Genomic DNA, 25,838 nt, shown 5'->3' with positions numbered 1-25,838 from the left:
CGTGGCCAATCCACCTAACCTGCACATCTTTGGGTTGTGGGGGTGAAACCCACGCAGACATGGGGAGAATGTGCAAACTCCACACGGACAGTGACCCAGGGCCGGGTTTCGAACCCGGGTCCTCAGCGCCACAGTCCCAGTGCTATCCACTGCGCCACATGCCGCCCTGTGCTTCATTTCTGATAGAGCAAAGATTCCTTCCGCCAGCATTTGACTGGCAGATAACAAAGTGATTCCGGCTTTCACACCATTTTAAAACAAAATGCGCAAGCTGCACTTTTCACCTGAAGCCCAATGTAACTTTCCCCTGAGACAAGGCTGGGGTATTACGATGCATGCCCATTCCAATGAGGGATAATAATGTAAACAGAAACAATACTACACCCCAACAGCTAATCTGGCATTGATAATCATTCCCATATAAAGGACATTATCATTTTTAAGCTATCTGTAATGTTAAGCGGTGGTTATATTTAGGGGAAATGGGCCAGAAATCTGTTCAAGTCACTGAATTTTCAACAACCAGCTGCAGGTTTAAAAGATTATTCCTCCACCAGCAATATGGTGAAGATGGGCAGCACGGTAGCAAAGTGGCTAGCACTGTGGCTTCACAGAGGCAGGGTCCCAGGTTCGATTCCCCGCTGGGTCACTGTCTAGGGTTTAAACTAGTATGGCAGGGGGGTGGGCACGGGAGCAATAGGTCAGAAGGTGAGAGCATTGAGGGAGAACTAGGGAATAGGGACAGTGTGGCTCTGAGGCAGAGCAGACAGGGAGAAGTTGCTGAACACAGCGGGTCTAGTGGCCTGAAGTGCATATGTTTTAATGCAAGGAGTATTACGGGTAAGGTAGATGAACTTAGAGCTTGGATTAGTACTTGGAACTATGATGTTGTTGCCATTACAGAGACCTGGTTGAGGGAAGGGCAGGATTGGCAGCTAAACGTTCCAGGATTTAGATGTTTCAGGTGGGATAGAGGGGGATGTAAAAGGGGAGGCGGAGTTGCGCTACTTGTTCGGGAGAATATCACAGCTGTACTGCGAGAGGACACCTCAGAGGGCAGTGAGGCTATATGGGTAGAGATCAGGAATAAGAAGGGTGCAGTCACAATGTTGGGGGTATACTACAGGCCTCCCAACAGCCAGCGGGAGATAGAGGAGCAGATAGGTAGACAGATTTTGGAAAAGAGTAAAAACAACAGGGTTGTGGTGATGGGAGACTTCAACTTCCCCAATATTGACTGGGACTCACTTAGTGCCAGGGGCTTAGACGGGGCGGAGTTTGTAAGGAGCATCCATGAGGGCTTCTTAAAACAATATGTAGACAGTCCAACTAGGGAAGGGGCGGTACTGGACCTGGTATTGGGGAATGAGCCCGGCCAGGTGGTAGATGTTTCAGTAGGGGAGCATTTCGGTAACAGTGACCACAATTCAGTAAGTTTTAAAGTACTGGTGGACAAGGATAAGAGTGGTCCGAGGATGAATGTGCTAAATTGGGGGAAGGCTAATTATAACAATATTAGGCGGGAACTGAAGAACATAGATTGGGGGCGGATGTTTGAGGGCAAATCAACATCTGACATGTGGGAGGCTTTCAAGTGGCAGTTGAAAGGAATACAGGACCGGCATGTTCCTGTGAGGAAGAAGGATAAATACGGCAATTTTCGGGAACCTTGGATGACGAGTGATATTGTAGGCCTCGTCAAAAAGAAAAAGGAGGCATTTGTCAGGGCTAAAAGGCTGGGAACAGACGAAGCCTGCGTGGAATATAAGGAAAGTAGGAAGGAACTTAAGCAAGGAGTCAGGAGGGCTAGAAGGGGTCACGAAAAGTCATTGGCAAATAGGGTTAAGGAAAATCCCAAGGCTTTTTACACGTACATAAAAAGCAAGAGGGTAGCCAGGGAAAGGGTTGGCCCACTGAAGGATAGGCAAGGGAATCTATGTGTGGAGCCAGAGGAAATGGGCGAGGTACTAAATGAATACTTTGCATCAGTATTCACCAAAGAGAAGGAATTGGTAGATGTTGAGTCTGGAGAAGGGGGTGTAGATAGCCTGGGTCACATTGTGATCCAAAAAGACGAGGTGTTGGGTGTCTTAAAAAATATTAAGGTAGATAAGTCCCCAGGGCCTGATGGGATCTACCCCAGAATACTGAAGGAGGCTGGAGATGAAATTGCTGAGGCCTTGACAGAAATCTTTGGATCCTCGCTGTCTTCAGGGGATGTCCCGGAGGACTGGAGAATAGCCAATGTTGTTCCTCTGTTTAAGAAGGGTAGCAAGGATAATCCCGGGAACTACAGGCCGGTGAGCCTTACTTCAGTGGTAGGGAAATTACTGGAGAGAATTCTTCGAGACAGGATCTACTCCCATTTGGAAGCAAATGGACGTATTAGTGAGAGGCAGCATGGTTTTGTGAAGGGGAGGTCGTGTCTCACTAACTTGATAGAGTTTTTCGAGGAGGTCACTAAGATGATTGATGCAGGTAGGGCAGTGGATGTTGTCTATATGGACTTCAGTAAGGCCTTTGACAAAGTCCCTCATGGTAGACTAGTACAAAAGGTGAAGTCACACAGGATCAGGGGTGAGCTGGCAAGGTGGATACAGAACTGGCTAGGCCATAGAAGGCAGAGAGTAGCAATGGAGGGATGCTTTTCTCATTGGAGGGCTGTGACCAGTGGTGTTCCACAGGGATCAGTGCTGGGACCTTTGCTCTTTGTAGTATATATAAATGATTTGGAGGAAAATGTAACTGGTCTGATTAGTAAGCTTTCAGATGACACAAAGGTTGGTGGAATTGCGGATAGCGATGAGGACTGTCGGAGGATACAGCAGGATTTAGATTGTCTGGAGACTTGGGCGGAGAGATGGCAGATGGAGTTTAATCCGGACAAATGTGAGGTAATGCATTTTGGAAGGTCTAATGCAGGTAGGGAATATACAGTGAATGGTAGAACCCTCAAGAGTATTGAAAGTCAAAGAGATCTAGGAGTACAGGTCCACAGGTCATTGAAAGGGGCAACACAGGTGGAGAAGGTAGTCAAGAAGGCATACGGCATGCTTGCCTTCATTGGCCGGGGCATTGAGTATAAGAATTGGCAAGTCATGTTGCAGCTGTATAGAACCTTAGTTAGGCCACACTTGGAGTATAGTGTTCAATTCTGGTCGCCACACTACCAGAAGGATGTGGAGGCTTTAGAGAGGGTGCAGAAGAGATTTACCAGAATGTTGCCTGGTATGGAGGGCATTAGCTATGAGGAGCGGTTGAATAAACTCGGTTTGTTCTCACTGGAACGAAGGAGGTTGAGGGGAGACCTGATAAAGGTATACAAAATTATGAGGGGCATAGACAGAGTGGATAGTCAGAGGCTTTTCCCCAGGGTAGAGGGGTCAATTACTAGGGGGCATAGGTTTAAGGTGAGAGGGGCAAGGTTTAGAGTAGATGTACGAGGCATGTTTTTTACGCAGAGGGTAGTGGGTGCCTGGAACTCGCTACCGGAGGAGGTGGTGGAAGCAGGGACGATAGGGACATTTAAGGGGCATCTTGACAAATACATGGATAGGATGGGAATAGAAGGATACGGACCCAGGAAGTGTAGAAGATTGTAGTTTAGTCGGGCAGCATGGTCGGCACGGGCTTGGAGGGCCGAAGGGCCTGTTCCTGTGCTGTACATTTCTTTGTTCTTTGTTCTTTGTTGTCTGTGCGAAGTCTGCACATTCTCCCCGTGTTTCCGTGGGTTTCTTCCGGGTGCTCCGGTTTTCTCCCACAATCCAAAGACGAGCAATTTAGGTTGATGGGCCATGATAAATTGCCCTTAGTGACCAAAAAGGTTAGGAGGGGTTATTGGGTTACGGGGATAGGATGGAAGTGAGGGCTTAAATGGGTCGGTGCAGATTCGATGGGCTGAATGGCCTCTTCCTGCACTGTACTATGTGCTATAGCATTGTTTAAAAACCTGACAGAATTAATAATGAAAGTCTGACATGAAGTTGCAGAGAAAATCAGGGCATCCGTGATCACAGATAAATCATTTCTTCGAAGTGTGAGCAGTGCCGGATGGACGATGAACAATCCCGTTATTTTATTGCTGCCCAGCTGTCATGGAAATTATTGTAACAGGTTCCAAATGTTTTCTGCGAGCTGTACCTCACTCTCTGGCCAAACCCCAAAACATGTTCCATATCATTATGTTTGCAATCGAAAATCGCAATTAAAAGCAAGAGTAGAATAAATACAAGACAAAAGAAAGTTGATATAGTCTTGGGTTGGGATTTAGGCCTAGAACCTGTAATGCAATCCTATTACACTGCACATATTCGGATCCTGTACAAAGTGCCTATCAGAGTGTACAATATATGCAGATTTATTTCCATTGATAGTCGAAAAAGATTTGAGTTACAGTCAAACACCGTCTTAAAACTTTTAGGCTAAGCTTGAGAATCAAAAAATAAAAAAAAACAGAAAGAAAAGGACACAACAGGCAGATCATGCTGTGAGCTTCCAAATTCATACATAAAACAATGATAGTTCTTTGGCATAGGAACTAGAATATCGGTATTCTGAGTCAAGACCAAGTGAGGTGCAGATGGTGGACAGAACTGACAAAATGTTGGATGGGGCAATGCTGATATTGGGGAATGGTTCAAATGGAGAGGCCTGAGGCCGGGATAGGTGGATGGAGGTTCAAAGTGAGTTAGCAGTATTTGGCACAATGGCAGCAAGAGATACGGGAACAGATAGGTGGCAAGAAGCGTAAAGTTCAATGGAAGACTGTAGGCAGGAGTTAAAACGAAACTGGGTAGGCAGTCTACAGGACATAAAATCTGATTGGAGTGAGATTGTGAGAATGAGGCAGGCTTACCAGTCACAAAGGTAAGCAAATGTGGCGTGGGTTCCGAACATCTGCCAGTTGGCAGAACATGGGTCCCAGGAGAAAAAGCTTGAAAAACACTGATCTATAGTATGGTCATTACATTTGCCTCATAGTGTCTGCACTAGGCCTAGTTCATCAACTAAAGCTATGGGGTAGAATGCTGTTGTGTTTTTTTGCACATTGCCTGTTTCCAAAACAGGCAGAGTTAAATTTCACTGTGCAATCTTTTGCACAGGACGTGTGCATGACTCCATATTGATTCAGGGAATTGATAGGCATCCCAAGAGTTTGTCAGCAACAAATGGGTTGAAATAAGTCATTTTGCTACTTGCCCTCTTAGACTTTTTTCTGCATCCTGCAATCTTTTTTTTACACTGTAACTTGCTGCAAATGGAAACTGATCATGACATGGAGAGGCAGCTGGGATTTCTGAGATGTGAATCAACAGTAGAAACATGGGATTCTGCAGTACAGAAGGAGTCCATTCGGCCCATCACGTCTGTCTGTAGAGCAGTCCAGTCACTTCCATTCCCCTGCTCAATTCCTGTAGGCCAGCAAGTTTATTTCCCTCAAGTACCCTCCATTACTCGTTGAACATATCGATTGTCCCTGGTTCAGCTATTCTCATTGGCATTGGAGTACCAGGTCATTACCACTTGCTGTGTAAAACAAGTTCTTCCTCACATCCGGGGCTCTGAAGAAAAGTGATATGGGGTTGAAAACCAAACTCTGTTTCATTCTCCACAGAGGCTGCCAGTCTGGCTGAATTTTTCCAGCATTTTCTGTTTTTAATTTAGATTCCCGGAATCCGCAGAATTTTGCTTTTATTTTCCTCACATCTGCTCTTTATCTCTTACCCAAAACCTTGGGCAGGGTTTAGTGCAGCCAGCTGGTGCGGGCAAAATGGTGGACAGGAGTGGGGACTTGTTGGGGAGACCATAGGCAAGAAAATGGAATATAATGAAATAGTTGGCAGGAACAGCCCATTGTCGGAAATGATCCATTATCAGCAGGAGCCTCATTACTGTTAATAAAGGCCCACTTAAGATCTATTTGCATGTAATTAATTTACATTACCTGCTGCCTCCTTGATTTAATGAAAGTCAGAGCAGACTTCTGTGGCTTCAATAACCCACCCAGTGAAAGCTGTCAAGATAAAATTAGTTCCCTGACTTACCTTGACTGTCCTTTAGACTTGTGCGAGTGTGAGTCGCAGGGAACTATAGCTCTTATGATGCCTTCTGGTGCCTAGAGTGCAGAGTCCACTGGCTGGGGGACTTTGACAGGAAGTACTGAATCAAAAAGGCTAATATTTAAAGGGACTGTGCATAGCTGAGGTACAGAGGGAGCAATTCTTAAAGTGGCATCTCAGACCTGAGGAGAACATCCCGAGAAGCAGTTTGTGTGGAAATGTGGAAAGTGACAACTGTGGACCTACTGGGAATCTTCCACCCATCCTTGACCATTGGAGTAGATACACAATGCCGATAAACTCTGAAATGCACAACTAGCAGCAACTTTGACAGGAGGCCAGGCATCAAGGGAAAAGATTGCAAGTCGGCAGTGTATCCAGCAGTGTGCTGGAACAGAATATCCTACCTGCAGATATCAGAGAGGCAGTGCCTGAGGAGGTTGCACCTCTTTAGGGATACAGTGACTAAATCCTGCACCCAAATGCAGGATGACATGTGCTTAAGGGAGTATGGTGGACATCCAATGCCAGTTGCCCTGACAGTGACAGTGGTTCTCAATGTTTACACCTGAGGCTTGTTACAAGGTTGCATGAGAGGCGTATGTGGGATCTCTCAAACAGCCACACACCGATACATCAAGAAGGTAACAAATGCACTATTGAGGGGGGCTGGGTATTCTATTAAATACAGGTCAGATAAGGATAGCCTGGCAGAGGGGGGCAATTGGGTTTGCTGCCATGGCCAGTTTATAGGCGGCACATCAAAACAGTGTCACAGCAGCCAGGCTCCTTTATCTATTGGAGGGGCTGCTATTGACTGAATGTTCCACTAATTTGTGACTACTGGATGTAAATGCTGCTAGTGTGCACTTGCTGTCCAGGCAGTAGCCATGATGCCTATGTGCTATGCCTTTCCCAGGTGCTACACTTCTTCATATCCACCGTTTCATGGCTAGACCCTGGAAGATAGAGGGTATCCTCTCCAGACAAGACTTATAACTCCTGTCAGGAACTCGTGCACTGAGGCTGAAGAGAGAATTAATACTGGCCGTAGCACAACAAGGGCCATCATGGAACAGACCTTTGGTTTGCTGAGATGCACGTCTGCTGTCTGGACTGGTCTGGGGGTGCTCTTCAATATGACCCTGTGAAGGTGTCATTCATTGTAATTTGCTGCACACTCCATAATCTGGCAATGCAAATCGGTGAGAAACACAACCCGGAAGAAGAGGAGGAGGCACAACTGACGCAGGTGAAGGCATGGCACTTGAAGAAATACTGGAACATCTGGCTGCTGCCAATGCCAGAGTGATGAAGGTGGACGCTTGGGAGGCAAAAGAAAACCTAATTCTGACTCCATTCCAGTGCCCTGATCTGTAATGAGGGTGATCCTCCCATGGGGCCCAACCCTCTGATCGGAGATGGCATGTGTACCCACACTGACGCTCTCGCATCAGCCTGCCTCAGATAATAAATGGATGCAGATCTCTCAAATCGGTGAGCCACATTACAAGGCCCCTTGCATGCATGCTGATGCCTTCAATAAAAAGAACTAAACACAACCAACGCACAAAGTTTAATGATGCACAATCCATGGTCTACACAAACAGTTCTATCACCTCCAGTGCCCATCACTGTGATGAAGTGGCCATTTTGAATGTTTGAGTGCAACACTGAGGTGCGTCCCCAGCATCTGCAGATACGTTGGGTGCAGGCTGTTGCTGATGCCCTGTGACCTTTGGTGACTGCTTGTGGTTGTCCTCTGGCAGTCAAAGGTCTAGAGTGCTCTGCTTATTGAGGGAGTTCTGCACCAGTGCAGTAGCCTCCTAAGTGGCCACTACTGCTGGAGGGTCAGTGGCAAGGGTGTTGGATGCCTTGAGAGGAGACCGTTTGTCAGGCTGCAGCCCCTCCTTTCTCTCAGTCTGAAATGGTGTCTCCTAGTCCTTGTGTGACCAGTTACTGGGAATAGTATTCTTTCATCTACCCTCTGTAAACCTGTCATATTCTGGTACACTCTTTCTAATCGCCCCTCAATTTCCTTTGCTCAAACCTCTCCAAACAGCCCAAGTATTTAAAATTCCTCATCCGGGCAGTACGGTGGCGCAGTGGTTAGCATTGCTGCCTTAGGGGCCGAGGTCCCAGGTTTGATCCTGGCTCTGGGTCACTCTCTGTGTGGAGTTTGCACACTCTCGCCGTGTTTGCGTGGGTTTCGCCCCCACAACCCAAAGATAGAACATAGAACAGTACAGCACAGAATAGGCCCTTCGGCCCTCGATGTTGTGCCGAGCTTTGTCTGAAACCAAGATCAAGCTAACCCACTCCCTGTCATTCTGGTGTGCTCCATGTGTCTATCCAATAACCGCTTGAAAGTTCCTAAAGTGTCCAACTCCACTATCACAGCAGGCAGTCCATTCCACACTCTAACCACTCTCTGAGTAAAGAACCTACCTCGGACATCCCTCCTATATCTCCCACCCTGAACCTTATAGTTATGCCCCCTTGTAACAGCTACATCCACCCAAGGAAATAGTCTCTGAACGTCCACTCTATCTATCCCCCTCATTATCTTATAAACCTCTATTAGTCACCTCTCATCCTCCTTCGCTCCAATGAGAAAAGCCCTAGCTCCCTCAACCTTTCCTCATAAGACCTACCCTCCAATCCAGGCAGCATCCTGGTAAATCTCCTTTCCACCCTTTCCAATGCTTCCACATCCTTCCTATAATGAGGTGACCAGAACTGCACACAATACTCCAAATGTGGTCTCACCAGGATCCTGTACAGTTGCAGCATAACCCCACGGCTCTTAAACTCAAGCCCCCGTTAATAAATGCTAATGCACTATAGACCTTCTTCACGGGTCTATCCACTTGAGTGGCAACCTTCAGAGATCTGTGGACATGGACCCCAAGATCTCCCTCTTCCTCCACATTCCTCAGAAAGACCTGGGTGTGCTAGTGCATGCGTCGCAAAAAGTTGGTTTACAGGTGCAACAGGTGATTAAGAAGGCAAATGGAATTTTGCCCTTCATTGCTAGAGGGATGGAGTTTAAGTCTAGGGAGGTTATGCTGCAATTGTCTCAAGTGTTAGTGAGTCCACACCTGGAGTATTGTGTTCAGTTTTGGTCTCCTTACCTGAGAAAGGACGTACTGGCGCTGGAGGGTGTGTAGAGGAGATTCACTAGGTTAATCCCAGAGCTGAAGGGTTTGGATTACGAGGAGAGGTTGAGTAGACTGGGACTGTACTCGTTGGAATTTAGAAGGATGCGGGGAGATCTTATAGAAACGTATAAAATTATGAAGGGAATAGATAGGATAGATGCGGGGAGGTTGTTTCCACTGGCGGGTGAAAGCAGAACCAGGGGGCATAGCCTCAAAATAAGGGGAAGTAGATTTTGGACTGAGCTTAGGAGGAACTTCTTCACCCAAAGGGTTGTGAATCTATGGAATTCCTTGCCCAGTAAAGCAGTTGAGGCTCCTTCATTAAATGTTTTTAAGATAAAGATAGTTTTTTGATGAATAAAGGGATTAAGGGTTATGGTGTCTGGGCCGGAAAGTGGAGGTGAGTCCAAAAAAGATCAGTCATGATCTCATTGAATGGCGGAGCAGGCTCGAGGGGCCAGATGGCCTACTCCTGTTCCTAATTCTTATGTTCTTAATCCTGCCGTTGACCCTGTAATCCACATTCAAATTTGTCCTACCAAAATGAATAACCTCGCACTTATCAGGTTTAAACTCCATCTGCCATTTTTCGGCCCAGCTCAGATGTGCAAGATAGGTGGATTGGCCATGTTAAATTGCCCCTGAATTGGAAAAAATGAATTGCGTAATTTAAATTTAAAAAATAATTCCTCATCCCTCAAATCATTCTGGGAAATCTCCTCTACACCCTCTCAAGGATCCTTACATCCTGCCTAAAGTATGGAGACCATAACGGAATGCAGTACTCTGGTTGTCCAGAGCTTTAGAAAAGTTCAGCATCATTTCCCTGCTTTTGTTCTTGATACCTTTGTCTATGAAGCCTGTATTTTTGCTAATTACTGTCTCTGAATGTGTCCTGACATCTTCAAATGTCTACCCTCGTGAATCCCCATGACCTTCTTTGCCTGCTGACTTTTTACAATGGTGCCATCAAATCTGAATTGCCTCTCTACCAAAATGCACCACCTTACACTTCTGTAGAGTGAATTCTGTCCTATCTGCCAGCCTAAATGTGTTATGTTACAGGCAATTTGTATCATCCCCACTGTTTGCCAGTCCTCTAAATTTGGTATAATTGATAAATTTTAAAATTCTACTCTGTATTCTAAGATCTAAGTAATTTATAAACAGCCAAAAACAACAGAAGTCCTGGTACTGACCTTGTGATATCACCCTCCAGCCTGAAAAATAATCATTTTCCACGACTCACTGTTTTGTGTCCTCAACGCCAATTTTTTAATCCAAATCTGACACAGACTCTCTTACTCCATGAGCTTCTGTTTGTTAACCAGCCTTCCATGTGGCACTTCATGAAAAACTTTCCTCAAATTCATAGAGACAATATCCATTGCATTTCCTTCATCCACCTTCTCTAGTTTCCTCAAAAAATTCAATTAGATAAGTGAGGCACAATTTGTGTTTTCCAAATCTGTGTTGGCTAACCTTAATTAATTCAAACTCTCCAAGTGCCTGTTACTTTTTTTTGTTTAGGTGAATATTATTTCTCAAACATTCCCCACCACTGGTATTAATGTGAGGATTCACGTGCCTGTAGTTACTAGGAATGTCTTTACAGCTGTCTTGAATAAGGATGTCACATTTTCCACTCTGCAATCCACTGACACCTCCGCTGTATCTAGGGCAGATTGGAAGATTGTGGCAAGCCCTTTTTCTATCTCCACCACTACTTATTTTAGCAACCTGGGATGGAAGCATAGCCAGCCTTTCCAGTGTATCCTACATATTAATTTTCACCTCATCCACTATCCCTACCCTCTTTGTTTCTATCAATATTCTTTCTGTTCTTTCTTCCTCAGTCAACATTGATGCAAACAACTTCTTACTCATTTCAACTTTGTCCCTAATAGGACCTACCCTGCCTCTTATTACGTGCGTAATATTTACATGCTGGTCACAATTCCAATATTTACTCTTTGCCAGTCGTATTTTACTTTTAATTTCGCCTCTAAACTTTTATTGTATTTGGCCTGGTTTCATTTGCATTCCAAATCATAACTAAAAATTTCACCTCATTTCATCGCTAGTTCTTTTGCCAATTATTTTAAATCCATGACCTCTGGATACATACCCATTTGACAGAGACAATAGTTTCTTCCTATTTGACCTATCAAAACCTCCCAGAATATTGAATATCTTGATTAGATCTTCCCTTAACCTTCTTTGCTCAATGGAAAACAATCCCAGCTTCTGCAATTTCTACATATAACTGAGGGCAGCACGGTAGCACAGTGGTTAGCATTCTTGCTTCACAGCTCCAGGGTCCCAGGATTAATTCCCGGCTTGGGTCACTGTCTGTGCAGAGTCTGCACGTTTTCCCCGTGTCTCTGTGTTTTTTTTTACACGTGCTCCGGTTTCCTCCCGCAGTCCAAAGATGTGAAGGTTAGGTGGATTGGCCATGCTAAATTGCCCTTAAATAAAAAGGTTAGGTGGGGTTACTGGGTTATGGAGATAGGGTGGGGTGTGGGCTTAAGTAGGACCCGCTTTCCTTGGGCTGGAGCAGACTGGATGGGCTGAATAGCCTCCTTCTGCACTGCAAATTCTATGATTCAAAATCCCTCACCAGATCGTATTTGGTGTTCTGTCGGACCCCCTGCATCAGCAGCTCCTCAAAATTAAACAACTCACCCTAGCGATTGCCATTGAGACCTGTGTCCTGCATGAAAATGCCACCAGCCGGTACTCCCACATACAGGCGGCTGAAACAGCGAGGCAAGGTCCCCACGAGGCGGAACGGGTCTTTTGAGAGGGCCACGAAAAATCCAGCACGAGTTTTAAGGATACAAAGTAATAACATTTATTTACAATAACGTATATATATAACAGTAGCAGTAACTTCCCTCGCTGCATACTCCTTCCTGCTGGTTCCTGAACTGGCCAGCTTTATTTATACCAGGAGTTTACTAATGGTTTCTCCACCCCCTCATTGGGGAAGCTCATACTCCCACAGGATTGTGGGATTGTCATTAGTTCCCAGCCAATGGTAAGTAGGCAGGTTATAACATCCCTCCCCCCCAAAGTCCAAGGAATCCACCGAAGACCCTGGCGAAGGAGGGCGTTGGACTCGTTTGGCCGCAGGCCGGACACCATTTGCACGCCGCGCTGGATCAGGCGGCGTGTAACGAGACGGAGACCGGCGCTTCCGTGATGAACGGCGCAACGGTTGTACATCCACGGCCCGTGGACCCGAGGATTCCCCTCTGATGCATCCTGTGTCTCCATCTCGGAGTCAGAGTCTGCTGCCTCCGTCATGTCAGCGTCTCTATCTCCATTCGGTTCCGTAACGACCTGCGCAGGCTTCGAGTGAGGCACCAGGGGAAGATTGTGAGGACTACCTTCCCTTGTCTCTGGTCTCTGCGGCTGTAGAAATGAGCTCAGGGGGCGGGGAATCTTTTGAGGGGATAGTCTTCTGGACCGAACGTGGTCTACATGTTTGCGCTGGAGATGACCCTGGGCTTGCACCTGGTAAGATATAGGGCCCGTTTGGCGAAAGATTACACCAGGGACCCACTGGGCACCACATGCAAAATTCCGAACGAACACTGGGTCACCGGGAGGAAACTGCCGAATCGGCCGATGCCGAGAAAATCCCTGTCCCTGCCGTTTTGTGTGCGGCGTACTTTTGCGCCAATGTCCGGGAAAACCATACTAAGGCGGGTGCGAAGTCTCCGGCCCATTAGGAGTTCTGCGGGAGCAACCCCAGTCACCGCATGGGGGGTGGTCCTATACGTAAACAAAAAGCGAGCCAGTCTCGTGTCCATTGATCCGGAAGACTACTTCTTTAGGCCTCTTTTGAATGTCTGCACTGAATGTTGCACTCTGCCAACCCATTTGAAGCCGGGTGGTAAGGGACAGTGCGGATATGGCGGATGCCGTTCATCTTCGTGAACTTCGCAAACTCCTCACTCGTGAATGGAGTGCCATTATCCGTGACCAGCACCTCAGGGAGGCCATGCGTACTAAACGACAAACGCATCTTTTTCAATTGTTGCGCAGGACGTTGTCTGCTAGCATCTTATGCACCTCTAGCCATTTAGACTGGGCGTCAATTAATAGAAGGAACATGGATCCTTGAAAAGGGCCTGCGAAATCTGCATGCAAGCGCACCCAAGGCCACCCTGGCCATTCCCAGTGATGTAGGGGTGTGGCCGGCGGAAGCTTCTGATGCTCCTGGCAAATGGAGCAGTTTTGGGCCACGTTCTCAATGTCGGTGTCGAGGCCTGGCCACCAGACATAACTCCGGACCAACATTTTCATTTTGGTCACACCTGGATGCCCATTGTGCAAGTCTGTTAGTATTGGCTCCTGGCCTTTTTCCGGGACAATCACATGCGCCCCCCACAAGAGGATGCCGTCTTCCACGCTGAATTCTGACAGCTTGGAGGAAAATGCCCGCAACTCGCCTGGGAGCTGTCTATGCTGCCCACCATACAGGACTATGTGCCGAAGCTTTGACAGGACTGGCTCCGTCTGGGTCCACTCACGGATCTGTGATGCCGTGACAGGCAAGGCGTCCATAAAATTTAGGGTTGCAACCACCTCATCGGTCGTGGGGGTCGACATGGGGCCGGTCGATAAAGGCAATCGGCTCAGTGCGTCGGCATTTGCTATCTGCATACCTGGTTTGTGCTCCAGAGAATACTCGTATGCAGCAAACAACAAAGCCCAGCGCTGGATCCGTGCAGAAGCAATGGGCGGTATTGGCTTATCCTCTCTGAAAAGTCCCAGCAGAGGCTTATGATCAGTCACGATAGTGAAATGGTGGCCATACACGTACTGGTGGAAGCGTTTCACCGCAAAAACCACTGCCAGGCCCTCCTTCTCGATCTGCGTGTACTTTTTCTCCGCTGCAGTCAATGTGCGGGAGGCGAAAGCTATCGGCCGCTCGGCCCCGTTCTCCATCTTGTGGAACAGGACGGCCCCAATACCATACGGGGATGCATCACATGTGACGAGCAAAGGCTTTCCAGGATCATAGTGGGTTAGTAACCCAGACGACGACAATTGTTGCTTTACCCGTCGGTAAGCAGTTTCTTGCGGCTGACCCCAAACCCAGGTGTGATTTTTCTTTAGCAGAAGGTGCAAAGGGGCCAGCGTAGTTGCCAGATTGGGGAGGAACTTCCCGTAATAGTTTACGAGACCGAGAAAAGAACGAAGATGCGAAGTGTCAGTCGGGGCGGGGGCATGTTGAATTGCACGCACCTTCTCTGCGACTGGGTGCAAACCTTCGCGGTCCACCGATAACCTAGGTAGACTACTTCCTTTGCCTGAAATACGCACTTTGTGCGACGTAAACGGACTCCAGCCTCCGAAAGGCGTCTAAGGACAGCCTCCAGACTTTCCAAATGTTCCTGCTCTGACGTCCCTGTAATCAAAACGTCATCTAAGTAGACAGCCACACGTGGTAAACCTCTCAAAATGCCCTCCGTAACACGTTGAAAAATTGCGCAGGCAGAGGATACTCCAAAGGGCAACCGTGTATATTCATACAGGCCCCGGTGTGTATTAATCGTTACATATGGTTGGGAGGCAGGGTCCAGCTCCAACTGCAGGTAAGCGTGACTCATATCTAATTTTGTGAACGAGAGTCCACCTGCAAGTTTCGCTAGAGATCCTCTATGCGGGGCATTGGATATCGGTCGAGTCGGGAAACCGTATTCACTGTAAGTTTATAGTTGCCACACAAGTGAACTGTGGCATCTGGCTTCATTACAGGTACAATTGGTGCTGCCCAGTCAGCAAAACGGACGGGCCTGATAATACCCAAACGAGTGAGCTCCCCTTCTACCTTCTCGAGCAAGGAGTAAGGCACTGGGCGCGCCCGGAAATAGCGTGGCGTGGCTCCTGGTTCGACTTGGATACGGGCTACGGTCCCTTTTATTTTCCCCAGACCAGGCTGGAATACATCTGGGTATCGTCCTAGCACCTCAGTCAACCCTTCAGAAACTGTTTGGAGGATGTGCTGCCATTGCAACCGCAAATGGCGCAACCAGTCCCGACCCAACAGGCTGGGCCCATGGCCGCGCACCACGATAAGTGGGAAACGCCCCTCCTGGCGTCTATAAACAACAGGGGTCATTGTAGTTCCTGCAATGTCCAGTGGTTCCCCCGTGTAGGTGGCCAACCTGGCCTGTGAGTCGGTTAATGTAAGGGTCTATATACCCTGCTTGATGCGGTCGAATGTCCTCTGGGCGATCACGGAGACCGCTGCGCCAGTATCCAACTCCATCTCAAGCGGGTGGCCATTGACCCGTACTGTCACCTTAATGGGGGCCACATGGGGAGCTGCCACACAATGCAGCTGCAGGCAGTCGTCCTCCGTCTCCACGTCCTCAGGAGTAGTCGCCGCAGGTTCATCCACATGGAAGGTACGGCCCCTGGGCTGGTCCCAGTTACGGCCCCTGGGCTGGTCCGAGCTTCGGTCGGAATGACGGCGCATCTGGCGCCCCAGGACCGCCGTCCGCGACGGGGTCGGTGCCTACAAGTCTGACACGGACATGGCTCCTCATCCATTGGTTCTGGAGAAGGCTCCCTTCGGGGAGGAATGTCCGACGGCCACTGGTGTCGGTCCGGATGTTACCTCACCCAAGGTACCGCAGGAGTGCGGGGGGACGTTTTTGGATGGAAGGGGTTGCGCCCCAAGGCATGCACTTCCATTCCCTGTAGCTCCTGCACTCCTCGTTCTGCGCTCTCTCCGGACAATACTATTTGAATGGCCTGTTGAAAAGTCAATGTTGGCTCAGCTAACAACTTTCTCTGGGTGGCCGCATTGTTAATACCGCAAACCAAACGGTCGCGTAACATTTCTGACAAGGTCTCACCATAGTCACAGTACTCCGCAATCCTGCGTAGCCTGGATAGAAAATCGGCAAGGGATGCTCCAGGGGTCCTCTCAGCGGTATTAAACCGGTAACGCTGGACTATCGTGGACGGGTTTGGGTTATAATGTTGCCCCACTATATTCACAAGTTCATCAAACGTTTTGGTGTCCGGCGCAGCTGGGTACGTAAGGCTCCTAATCACCCCAAACGTATGCGGGCCGCAGGCGGTGAGCAATATGACCACCTGGCGATCGTTTTCGGTGATATTGTTTGCCCGGAAATAGTAACGCATCCGTTGTGTGTACTGGTTCCAGCTTTCCAGCGCAGCATCAAAAACATCCAAACTTCCGTACAGAGGCATGGTATAATAGAAAACAACTTCCAACCTGTATCCAACAAAAATCCAGGGAGGTGGCTTCAGCAGTGTAGACAGCTATTCACTTTAACCTTCGTCGCCAGTTTTGTGAGGGCCACGAAAAATCCAGCACGAGTTTTAAGGATTCAAAGTAATAACATTTATTTACAATAACATATATATATATAACAGTAGCTGTAACTTCCCTCACTGCATACTCCATCCTCTGGTTCCTGAACTGGCCAGCTTTATTAATAGTAGGAGTTTACTAATGGTTTCTCCGCCCCCCCTCATTGGGGAAGCTCATACTCCCACAGGATTGTGGGATTGTCATTAGTCCCCAGCCAATGGTAAGTAGGCAGGTTATAACAGGGTCCAAACAATTGAACACCTCCAAGGCTGCAGCCTGGATGAGGGCAGCCACTTTGCACGCTTTTCGCGGCCTCCCGCGCTTGTACGCGCCAAACGAGGGGACGGTGACGTGGAGGAACGTGATGCGCAGGCGCGCACCACGCAGGACCGCACCGCGCATTTGCAGTGGCGCAACGAGCGTACTGACGTCACTACATGCGGCAACTGTGGCTCTGCCCATTTAAAGCGGCAATGTCCTGCAAAATCGCGACAATGCCTACGATGTGGCAGACTTGGCCACTATGCTGCCTGCTGTCGAGCAGCTCAGCCTGCCAATTCGCATTGCTTCAGCCAACCTCGCAGGAACGTTCGGGCAATTCAACCCACGTTCACCGAGTTCGATTCCGACTTCCCGCAGATCAGTGACACCGAGGACCCGAGGGAGCCTTTTCGAGTCGCTGTTATAACAAAGAACAGGTTGTCCCCGAATCAAAACCACCAGCCGCAGTCGGTGCACAGCACTGATCCAGACGGCGAGTGGTGTGCCACCCTGATGGTCAACCAGAATTTGACGCCCACCTCAGAGACTAGACTTATGAGTTTTACAATGTTGGACTCTTTGATCTGTTCTGTTATCCTGTTTCATCATTCCAGTAGTTTGTATATAATGTTAATTTCATTGTTGGTGTGACACCCTATTTCTCTGCACCAGGCACCTTCCCGTGTAAATAGATTAGCCACATGTACATAGTCATGTAAATAACATGCACACACATAGTCAGCTACATTCACTACATGATATTTATTGTCACGCAGGCACATGTTCTTTATATAAAAGGGGGGATGTCATAATATACACCAGAATATTATGGTGCAGACACACACACACACTGATGGACATGAAGTGGGACCAATCAGCATACACAACACCGCAGCCAATCACCAATGAGAGCACACGCACTATAAAGACAGGGGACAGGAGAGTTCCCGCTCATTCTAGTAGCAGCCAGCTCAGAGCACAGAGCTCACAGCCTGCAACACAGACATTCACCATGTGCTGAGTGCATCACCTGGTTAGGACTAGGCAAGGGTCAACAGTTAAAGCTGGTATTGCATTGACCCACAGTTCAAGTATGTTAATATAGTTAACCTTATAATAAAATAGAGTTGCACCACTTCCAGTGTTGGTGACCTGTTTGTGATCCAGAACACCCAACACATCACCTCTCACTTCCTGCAAGCTATTTAATGATCAAGCCCACCATATTGTAGTTCTTGAAGCTTTCCATACTAGTTTCCAATTGGTGTGTACATTTATAAGGGATCATTTTAACCTAACTCATCGGGAGGGAAGGGAGTGAGTTTGGGTGGGATATTAGTTTTATACTTGCTTGCTGTTACTCCCAGTGATGCAATGGAGAGTAAAAGTACGCAGGATCCAAATCCAATGCAACACTCTAACCCGCAGTTTCCACTTGGTTACATTAAAATTACCCCATTGTTTCTTTGAAAGGTGTTTCTCTGATGCTTTGGGGAGTCACTGTGTATTGAAGCAGCCATTGGCAAACTGGCCCATCAGTCACTGTGGCTCCCAGGAACACTGAAAATTTGAATCAAGTTGATTTAAATATTTGAAAATTTGAATTGGGCTGCTACAAGTAAGGCTATGCACACTCCTCCAACTGAGACAAAGGCACTACACTCCTTTCAGAAGCAACCATTCTCAATTAAGTTATTAGTGGGCATGAGGCCACAGGAGAAGCCAGGTAGTCTCTGATTCAGCAATAGCTGCCAGTAAATTCACAGCATCAGCACAACGTCACAGGATTGCTTGTATGGAAAAAGGAAGGGCAGGATTTCTGAGGTTTGGACTGAGACATTACTTGGCAGGGAATAGGAAGCTTTCCCCTCCAGTTAACCATGCTGAATCTGATTTTAGAGTGTTTTATACCAATGGAGGTGGAATGTGTTTGATTGCACAGCATTGCCAACTCTTACTTTGACAATATTGCTTAAAAGAAAATAACTAAGTTATGTTCAAGAACTTGTGCGTTTAGGATATCCTGAGTGATAACTGAAAAAATTAACAGAACTTTGAAGCTATTAGTCTCAGAGACATAATTTTTTTTCCACTTTATCAGAGTTCAATGTAATGTAGTTTACACTTTCTTATCATAAAGCATTGTGAATAGAATTCATAAAAAGAAAGGTGTGAAAAAAAAAGCTTAGCTTTTCTGCTGACTGTGGGAAAGAGCGACCGGAATTCTGTCATCTGCCTGAGTGACGATTACTCAGCACTGCATTGATTATTTCAGTCAGTTGTGGACAGGGCCACATCCCTAAGCTGACTGGAATTGAATGTCGTGAAGGGAACCTATTTGACTGCTAAGGTATTGACTCCCATTCATTCAACACAAGAAGTTAAGAGATAGGAGCAGGCTGCCTGGCCCATTGAGATTGCTCCACCATTCAATATGGGCATGACCTTCAACTCCACTTTCCTGCCCGCTCTTCCTTGATTCCCTGAGAGACCAAAGATCTGTCTATCGCAGCCTTGAATATAGTCAACGATGAAACAGCCATAACCTTCAAGGGGAAAGAATTCTGAAGATTCGCAACCCTTTGAGTCAAGGGGCGGGATTTTCCACGAACCGGTGGGGCGGGCAACAACGGTGCAAAGGAGTGGCGTGAACCATTCTGGCGTTGGAATCCTCCGCACCTTCAGGGGCTAGGCTGGCGACGGAGTGGTTTGCGCTGCGCCGGCCGGCGCAGAAGGGGCTTGGCGCCACGCCAACCGGCGCCGAAGGGCCTCCGGCAGCTGGTGCGAGTTGGCACATGTGCGAGAGCCCCAGCGTGTGCTGCCATCACCCCAGCTCATTTGCAGAGGGGGTTCATCTTCGCGCCGACCATCGCGGACTGCTACACCGGCCGGCGCGGAGGAATAGTAGTGTGCCCCTACGCCACAGGCCCGCCCACGGATCGGTGGGCCCCGATCGCGGGCCAGGCCACCATGGGGGCACCCCCCGGGGCTAGATCGCCCCGAGGACCCCGGAGGCTGCCAGTGGAGCCGGGTCCCGCCGGTAAGTACCTACTTTGATTTACGGGCCTAAAACGGGCGGCCGCTCGGGCCATCGTGGGCTGGAGAATTCGGGCGACCCCGGGGCCGATTGCGTCGCGCCGGTCCTTGCCATTCTCAGAGGCAGGCGGCGCGATTCACGTCGGGGGGATTTTTGGGGGGCCGGAGAATTTGGCGGCCGGCGGGGGCGGGATTCACGCCGACTCAAGAAGTTGGGAGAATCCCACCCAAGAAGTTTTTACTCAGCTCAATCCTAAATGATTGACCTGAGACTGTGCCCTCATGTTTTATGTCCCTCTGCCAGAGGAAACAACGTTTGTGTCTACTCTGCCAAGTCCCTTCAGAATCTTGTGTATATATATATATATATATATGAGGTCACCTCTCATTTCCCTAAATTCCAGAGCTTACAAATTGAATGCAGAATAACTGTTAGAAACTTGGATGTTCACATGGCTGATGGAACTTTCCATTTCAGCTGTTATATTCCCTTCGCGGGACAGACCTGATAGGGAATGATTTCTAGCAGCTGCAAGAGGCCATTGGGAAATTTTATGTTGATTGGCATTTAGTTGCCTTGCTGATGGCATTGTGTCCATTGGCTCAGAGGAGACCATCTGAAGGGCACCATTTTCCTCTTCTAGTCACACGAGTGTTGATACAAATTTGAAAATAAGATGATGGATATCTTTGTTGGTTTACTTCGAGGGTGGGCAGAGACGACATGGACTTCGAGCTTAGTAACATCACAAATTGCTCTGTTGACTGATTTCCAATCTAAAACACGAGTCGGCATGATGATGCCGTATTAGTTGATAAAGGAGCCTTTTAGCTTAGCTGAACTATAATTGGTAATTTTTTTGAGGCTTTGAAGAGGTGCAGCTGCTTCTAAACTGAGGTACTTGGAATCTGGAGCTCCACAGCTTTGAGATTTCAAGCCCAAAAAGCAATATTAAAATGCACCATGAATAGAATTGCTCACTGAACACAACAGATTGTTTGGTCACCTGGTTAAATGATGTAAACCAGCCTATCTGAGCAATAATAAAAAGCTCTTTTGTCGGATTTTTCATTGTATATATGTGCTTGTCTTGTAAAATTGTTATAAACAAAGAATCCATAAAGTGATCCATCTTGGGCAGTGGCCTACTTCTCCATTAGCAGCATTTTGTGGCGGCAGCAGGGTGTATCACTCAATGTACTTATTAATCAACTACAGAAACTGGCAGTGTGGAACAATGAACTCAATTACTGTATATTTTTAAGACTTGTGAAGCACAAGTATCTTGAGTGTTATAAAAGCAAAAGACTGCATTTTGGGGAGGGGGAAACTCTCGTATGTGTAAAACATAGGGCAAATTTTTCTGTTTTGTGAAAGGACATGAAATAAAAAATGAGAGGATGATCAGTATAGAACCATAGAATCCCTACAGTCCTTCTGTGTGCCTGAATACAGAAAAAGATGGGAGACACCGACAAGGTTGGCTCAGTTTAATCATTAAATTTGGTGCCTCCATTTACACAAGGAAAAACGGTGGACAAGCTAGAGAATGAGGGAGAAAGGAGAAAGCCATGGTCAACTGGTGCATACCTTCATGTGCAGCAATTGATAATACAGCCACAGAAAATTTAGGATAAGATTTTCACACCCTGTTTAGACGTGCATTAAGCATACTTCCCCTACTCCAATTATACCAGAGGCACCAATGACACATCATACCGTCTTTTTCTCGGATATGAGACCTGTCTGTATCTCTGCAGGAGCCAGTCAATGATTCTTTAACCCTAACATAAAGAAAAGGAAATACAGAAAAAATCCACAAAGACCTTAGTTCGAAGGAAATATTTTACATATAACCACGAGACACAAATTCCCCTAAATTTGGCACAACACAGTCATCATTCCACATATATCACATTCTCCCTGTGTCTGCATGGGTCTCACCCTCGCAAACCAATAGATGTGCAGGCTAGGTTGATTGGCCGTGCTGAATTGCTCCATAATTGGAAAAATTAAAAAAACCAATTCCACATTTATATACAGAGAATACCAGCAAATGTTCATACCATTTAGAATATGAAACATTATAATCATTGTGGTCGGTGTCTCCCCTCATAGGAAAATAAAAGGATACCAAAAAGAACAGGGATCTCAGGCTAAAATGATACCAAGATAAAGCCATGTACGCATAGCTCTGGGGTGCACGTTCTCCTTCATAAGGCAAAAAAGAGAAAGCTGCACAAGATATGAGATTCCTTATGGGGTAAAAAGAAACAAAATCTAACTCCGCCTCACAAGACCTTGAAGCAGTAAAAGGATGCCCAGGAGAAGGGCAACAACAGGATGTCGCCATCGGTACAATGGCAGCGTACCTGCTACTCTCCAAGAGCCAGTAAAGCAAGGATTCTTACACCATGCCAAGACTCGCTATACAACAGTCCAAATTCCTCTCCAGCCAAATCAGAGGCACCATCCAGGCTCCACTAACACCAGAAAACTTCAACCATTTCCCCCCATTGGAAACCCCACCGACCAGAGGAAGAGGAATCATCGAGGCACCTGTCAAGGGGGTGCCTCGGGAAGGGATACGACCCTCCTCCCCCAACAAGATAAGGAAACCCTCTAGAATTAAATGTAAAAAATCAGAGCCTGTACAAGCACCTCACCTACCCAGATAAAGAAAGGAAACCCCAGAGAGAGAGGAACACCAGGATAAGCCAATAGACGTTATTCAAGGTCTAGCCACCCTGCTGTGGCGCTACTGATCTTATCTACAAATAAAGTGACTGGGTACCTAATAAAAATGTACTGCCTCAGTGTAAAAGCAAGGATTACAGCACATTAAAAAAACATATGTAAATACTGCAAAAGCCTCATGTCACATCACTAGCTCAGCATGATTTTCATTATATAACAAAATAACAGGCGACAAATGCATCTGAAATTGTACACCCTTCCCAAGATAAAAGACATAACACAAAATCAGGGGTATAATCAAAGTTCAGGATTAGTGATTAACGGCAGGATAATAAACTATCCATGGACCTTGGAAAAGCCAGGATCGTCGAGCAACATCCAGGATCCATCCAGAGTTTCACTGAAGCCCCTACACGTCTATCATATAGTTATCCCAAAGCCCCGGTAACGAAAAACCAAGGCCCCAGAGGGTGGCGAGGACCCAACTCTTCTCAATGAACACCAAGGACAAGACAAAATGTAAGACCAGTGGTCGGGCTCTCTGACCTACCCCAGGCCTCGAAGACAATTTGTTCCATTGAACTCAAAATGCTCAACCTTTGAATCGAGATGGCATGGCAGCCAGTTCTCAAATTTGGCCGGGAATTCATACCCAGCTCCCCTTGGGAGACCGGAAGCATGGATACTCCTCCAGCCCCATCTCCCTGAATCAACCAGGATGTTTGACATACGATACAGCAGGACTTCCAAGGACTTCATCTATTCTCTTTAGGATATCTCACAGTTCATCGGTGTGAGCACCAATAACCTGTGTCGTGGAGCCGAAACTGTCATCCACAACTTCACTCAAAATGGCAGCCATCAGCTCGACGCCAACAGCACTGCTGAAGTGCAGGCCCGCTCCCCAGTGAAACTGCTACTGTGAACTGGGCCCCATCCCAGCCGCCGTCAATCCTCTCAATCAAACAAGGATTTTCTTGACTTTAACCCGGCTCCCCATTTAAAAAAAAAAAATCATTTTTGCAATGTGTGCGTTGTTGGCTAGACCTGCATTTACTGCCCATCCCTAGTTGCCCTTGAGAAAGTGGTGGTAAGTTGTCTTCTTGAATGGCTGCAGTCCATGTGGTGTAGGTACAGGAAGGAATTCCAGGATTTTGACCCAGTGCCAGTGAAGGATGGTGAGTAACTTGAAGGTGAACCTCCAGGCGGTGGTCTTCCCAGGTATTTGCTGCTCTTGTCCTTCGAGATGGTAGTGGCCAGGGGTTTGGAAGGTGTTGCCTAATATTCAAGAATTGATGTTTGGAATGTTTTTTCCTTTTTTGTTATAGGAAGGAAATCAATGATGGTCTTGCTGCTCTCAAAAATGTCATTCCAGCAGGTGATACCTATATGCATCTAGGTATAAAAGCAGTAAGTTTCAGTTTTTTTTTGATAAACAATTTTATTGAGGCATTTTGGCATAGTAAACAACAACAATACAAAACAGTGTGCAAAGAACAATCAACATAGTGCAAAAAACAGCTTCCCACCTAACTACCCCCCTAATCTACGTTGTCCTAAACCCCTCCCCCCCTCCTGACCCCCCCCCCCCCCCCCGACGATTAATTTTCCACGAAGAAGTAGCTAAATGGTTGCCACCTCCGGACGAAACCTGACAGTGACCCTCTCAGAGCGAACTTAATTTTCTCCAGACCGAGAAAGCTCGCCATGTCCGATAGCCAGGCCTCTGACCTCGGAGGCTTTGAGTCCCTCCATGCCAGAATTTGTCGCCGGGCTACCAGGGAAGCACAGGCCAGAACGTTGGCCTCTCTCTCCTCCTGGACTGCCGGGTCCTCCGAAACCCCCAAAATTGCCACCTCTGGATTCATCACCACCCTTGTTTTCAGTACCCGGGACATAACGTCCGCGAATCCCTGCCAGTACCCCATGACATTCGGACATGTCCAGAACATTTGGACATGGTTTGCTGGTCCCCCCGAACATCTGGCGCACCTGTCCTCCAATCCAAAAAATGTACTCATCCAGGCCACTGTCATGTGGGCCAGGTGGACGACCATGAATTGAATCAGGCTGAGCCTAGCACATGTTGTGGTCGCGTTTACCATGCTCAACGCCTCCGTCCATAAGCCCGCTTCGATCTCACCTCTAAGCTCCTCTTTCCACTTAAGCTTCAGCTCCTCGGTCTGCATCTCCTCTGCCCCCATAAGTTCTTTGTATATATCTGAGACCCTCCCCTCCCCCACCCCTCCACTAGACACGACCCTGTCTTGGATCCCCCTAAGTGGCAGTGGTGGGAAGGATGGAATCTGTCTGCGTAGAAAGTCCCGCACCTGCAAGTACCTGAAATCATTCCCTCTCGTCAGCCCAAATTTCTCCTCTAGCGCCCTCATGCTCGGGAAGCTCCCTTTCAAGAACAGATCCCCCATCCTCTCAATCCCAACCTTCCGCCATGTTCGGAACCCACTGTCCATATTCCCCGGGGCAAACGGTGATTGTCGCAAATTGGCGACCAAACTGATGCTCTCACTTCCCCCACATGCCTTCCCCATTGGCCCCAGATCCGCAAAGTCACCACCACAATAGGGTTGGTGGAGTACCGTGCTGGCGGGAGCGGCAGGGGCGCCGTAACCAGGGCTGCCAAACTGGTGCCCCTGCATGAAGCAGCCTCCATCCGCCCCCAAACCGACCCCACATCCACCATCCACTTCCTTATCATAGCTATGTTGGCCGCCCCGTAGTAATTACTAAAGTTTGGCAGCACCAGCCCCCCTTCCCCCTGGTTCCTCTCGAGCATCAATCTCCTCACCCGCGGGGACGTTCTCGCCCACACAAATCCCATAATCATTTTATTGACCTTGAAAAAAGATCGCGGGATGAAAATGGGGAGTCACTGGAATACGAACAGGAACCTTGGGAGGATCGTCATTTTAACCGTCTGCACTCTCCCCGCTAGTGTCAGTGAGAGCGCATCCCACCTCCAGAACCCGACCCTCATTTTTTCCACCAACCAAGATAAGTTCAACTTGTGCAACCGGCCCCAGTCCCGCACCACCTGTATCCCGAAGTATCTAAAACTGTCCCCTACTAACCGAAACGGCAGCCCCCTCAGCCGACCCTCCTGGCCCCTCACCTGGATTACAAATAACTCACTTTTTGCCATGTTCAGTTTATACCCAGAGAACCGGCCGAATTCCCTCAGGATTCCCATGATTTCATCCATCCAGCCGTGATCCGTGATGTATAAGAGCATTCGTCCTCAC

The 25,838-nt window shown here is 47.7% G+C and overlaps 1 protein-coding gene across 1 annotated transcript in view; it reads left to right on the top strand.

Annotated features, from left to right (window-relative positions):
- The window catches only part of antxr2a (ANTXR cell adhesion molecule 2a), a 303,927-nt gene that overhangs the window by 15,149 nt on the left and 262,940 nt on the right, over positions 1 to 25,838 (top strand). Inside the window, exon 4 of the mRNA XM_072496233.1 lies at positions 23,907 to 23,988. Coding sequence (XP_072352334.1) covers positions 23,907 to 23,988 — 82 coding nt within the window. The remainder of the gene's footprint in view (positions 1 to 23,906; positions 23,989 to 25,838) is intronic.

This window comes from Scyliorhinus torazame, chromosome 3, assembly GCF_047496885.1.
Source record: "Scyliorhinus torazame isolate Kashiwa2021f chromosome 3, sScyTor2.1, whole genome shotgun sequence".
NCBI classification, from domain to species: Eukaryota; Metazoa; Chordata; class Chondrichthyes; order Carcharhiniformes; family Scyliorhinidae; genus Scyliorhinus; species Scyliorhinus torazame.
Note: the sequence above shows the minus strand (reverse complement) of the source record. Positions and strands in the feature narration are given on the sequence as shown.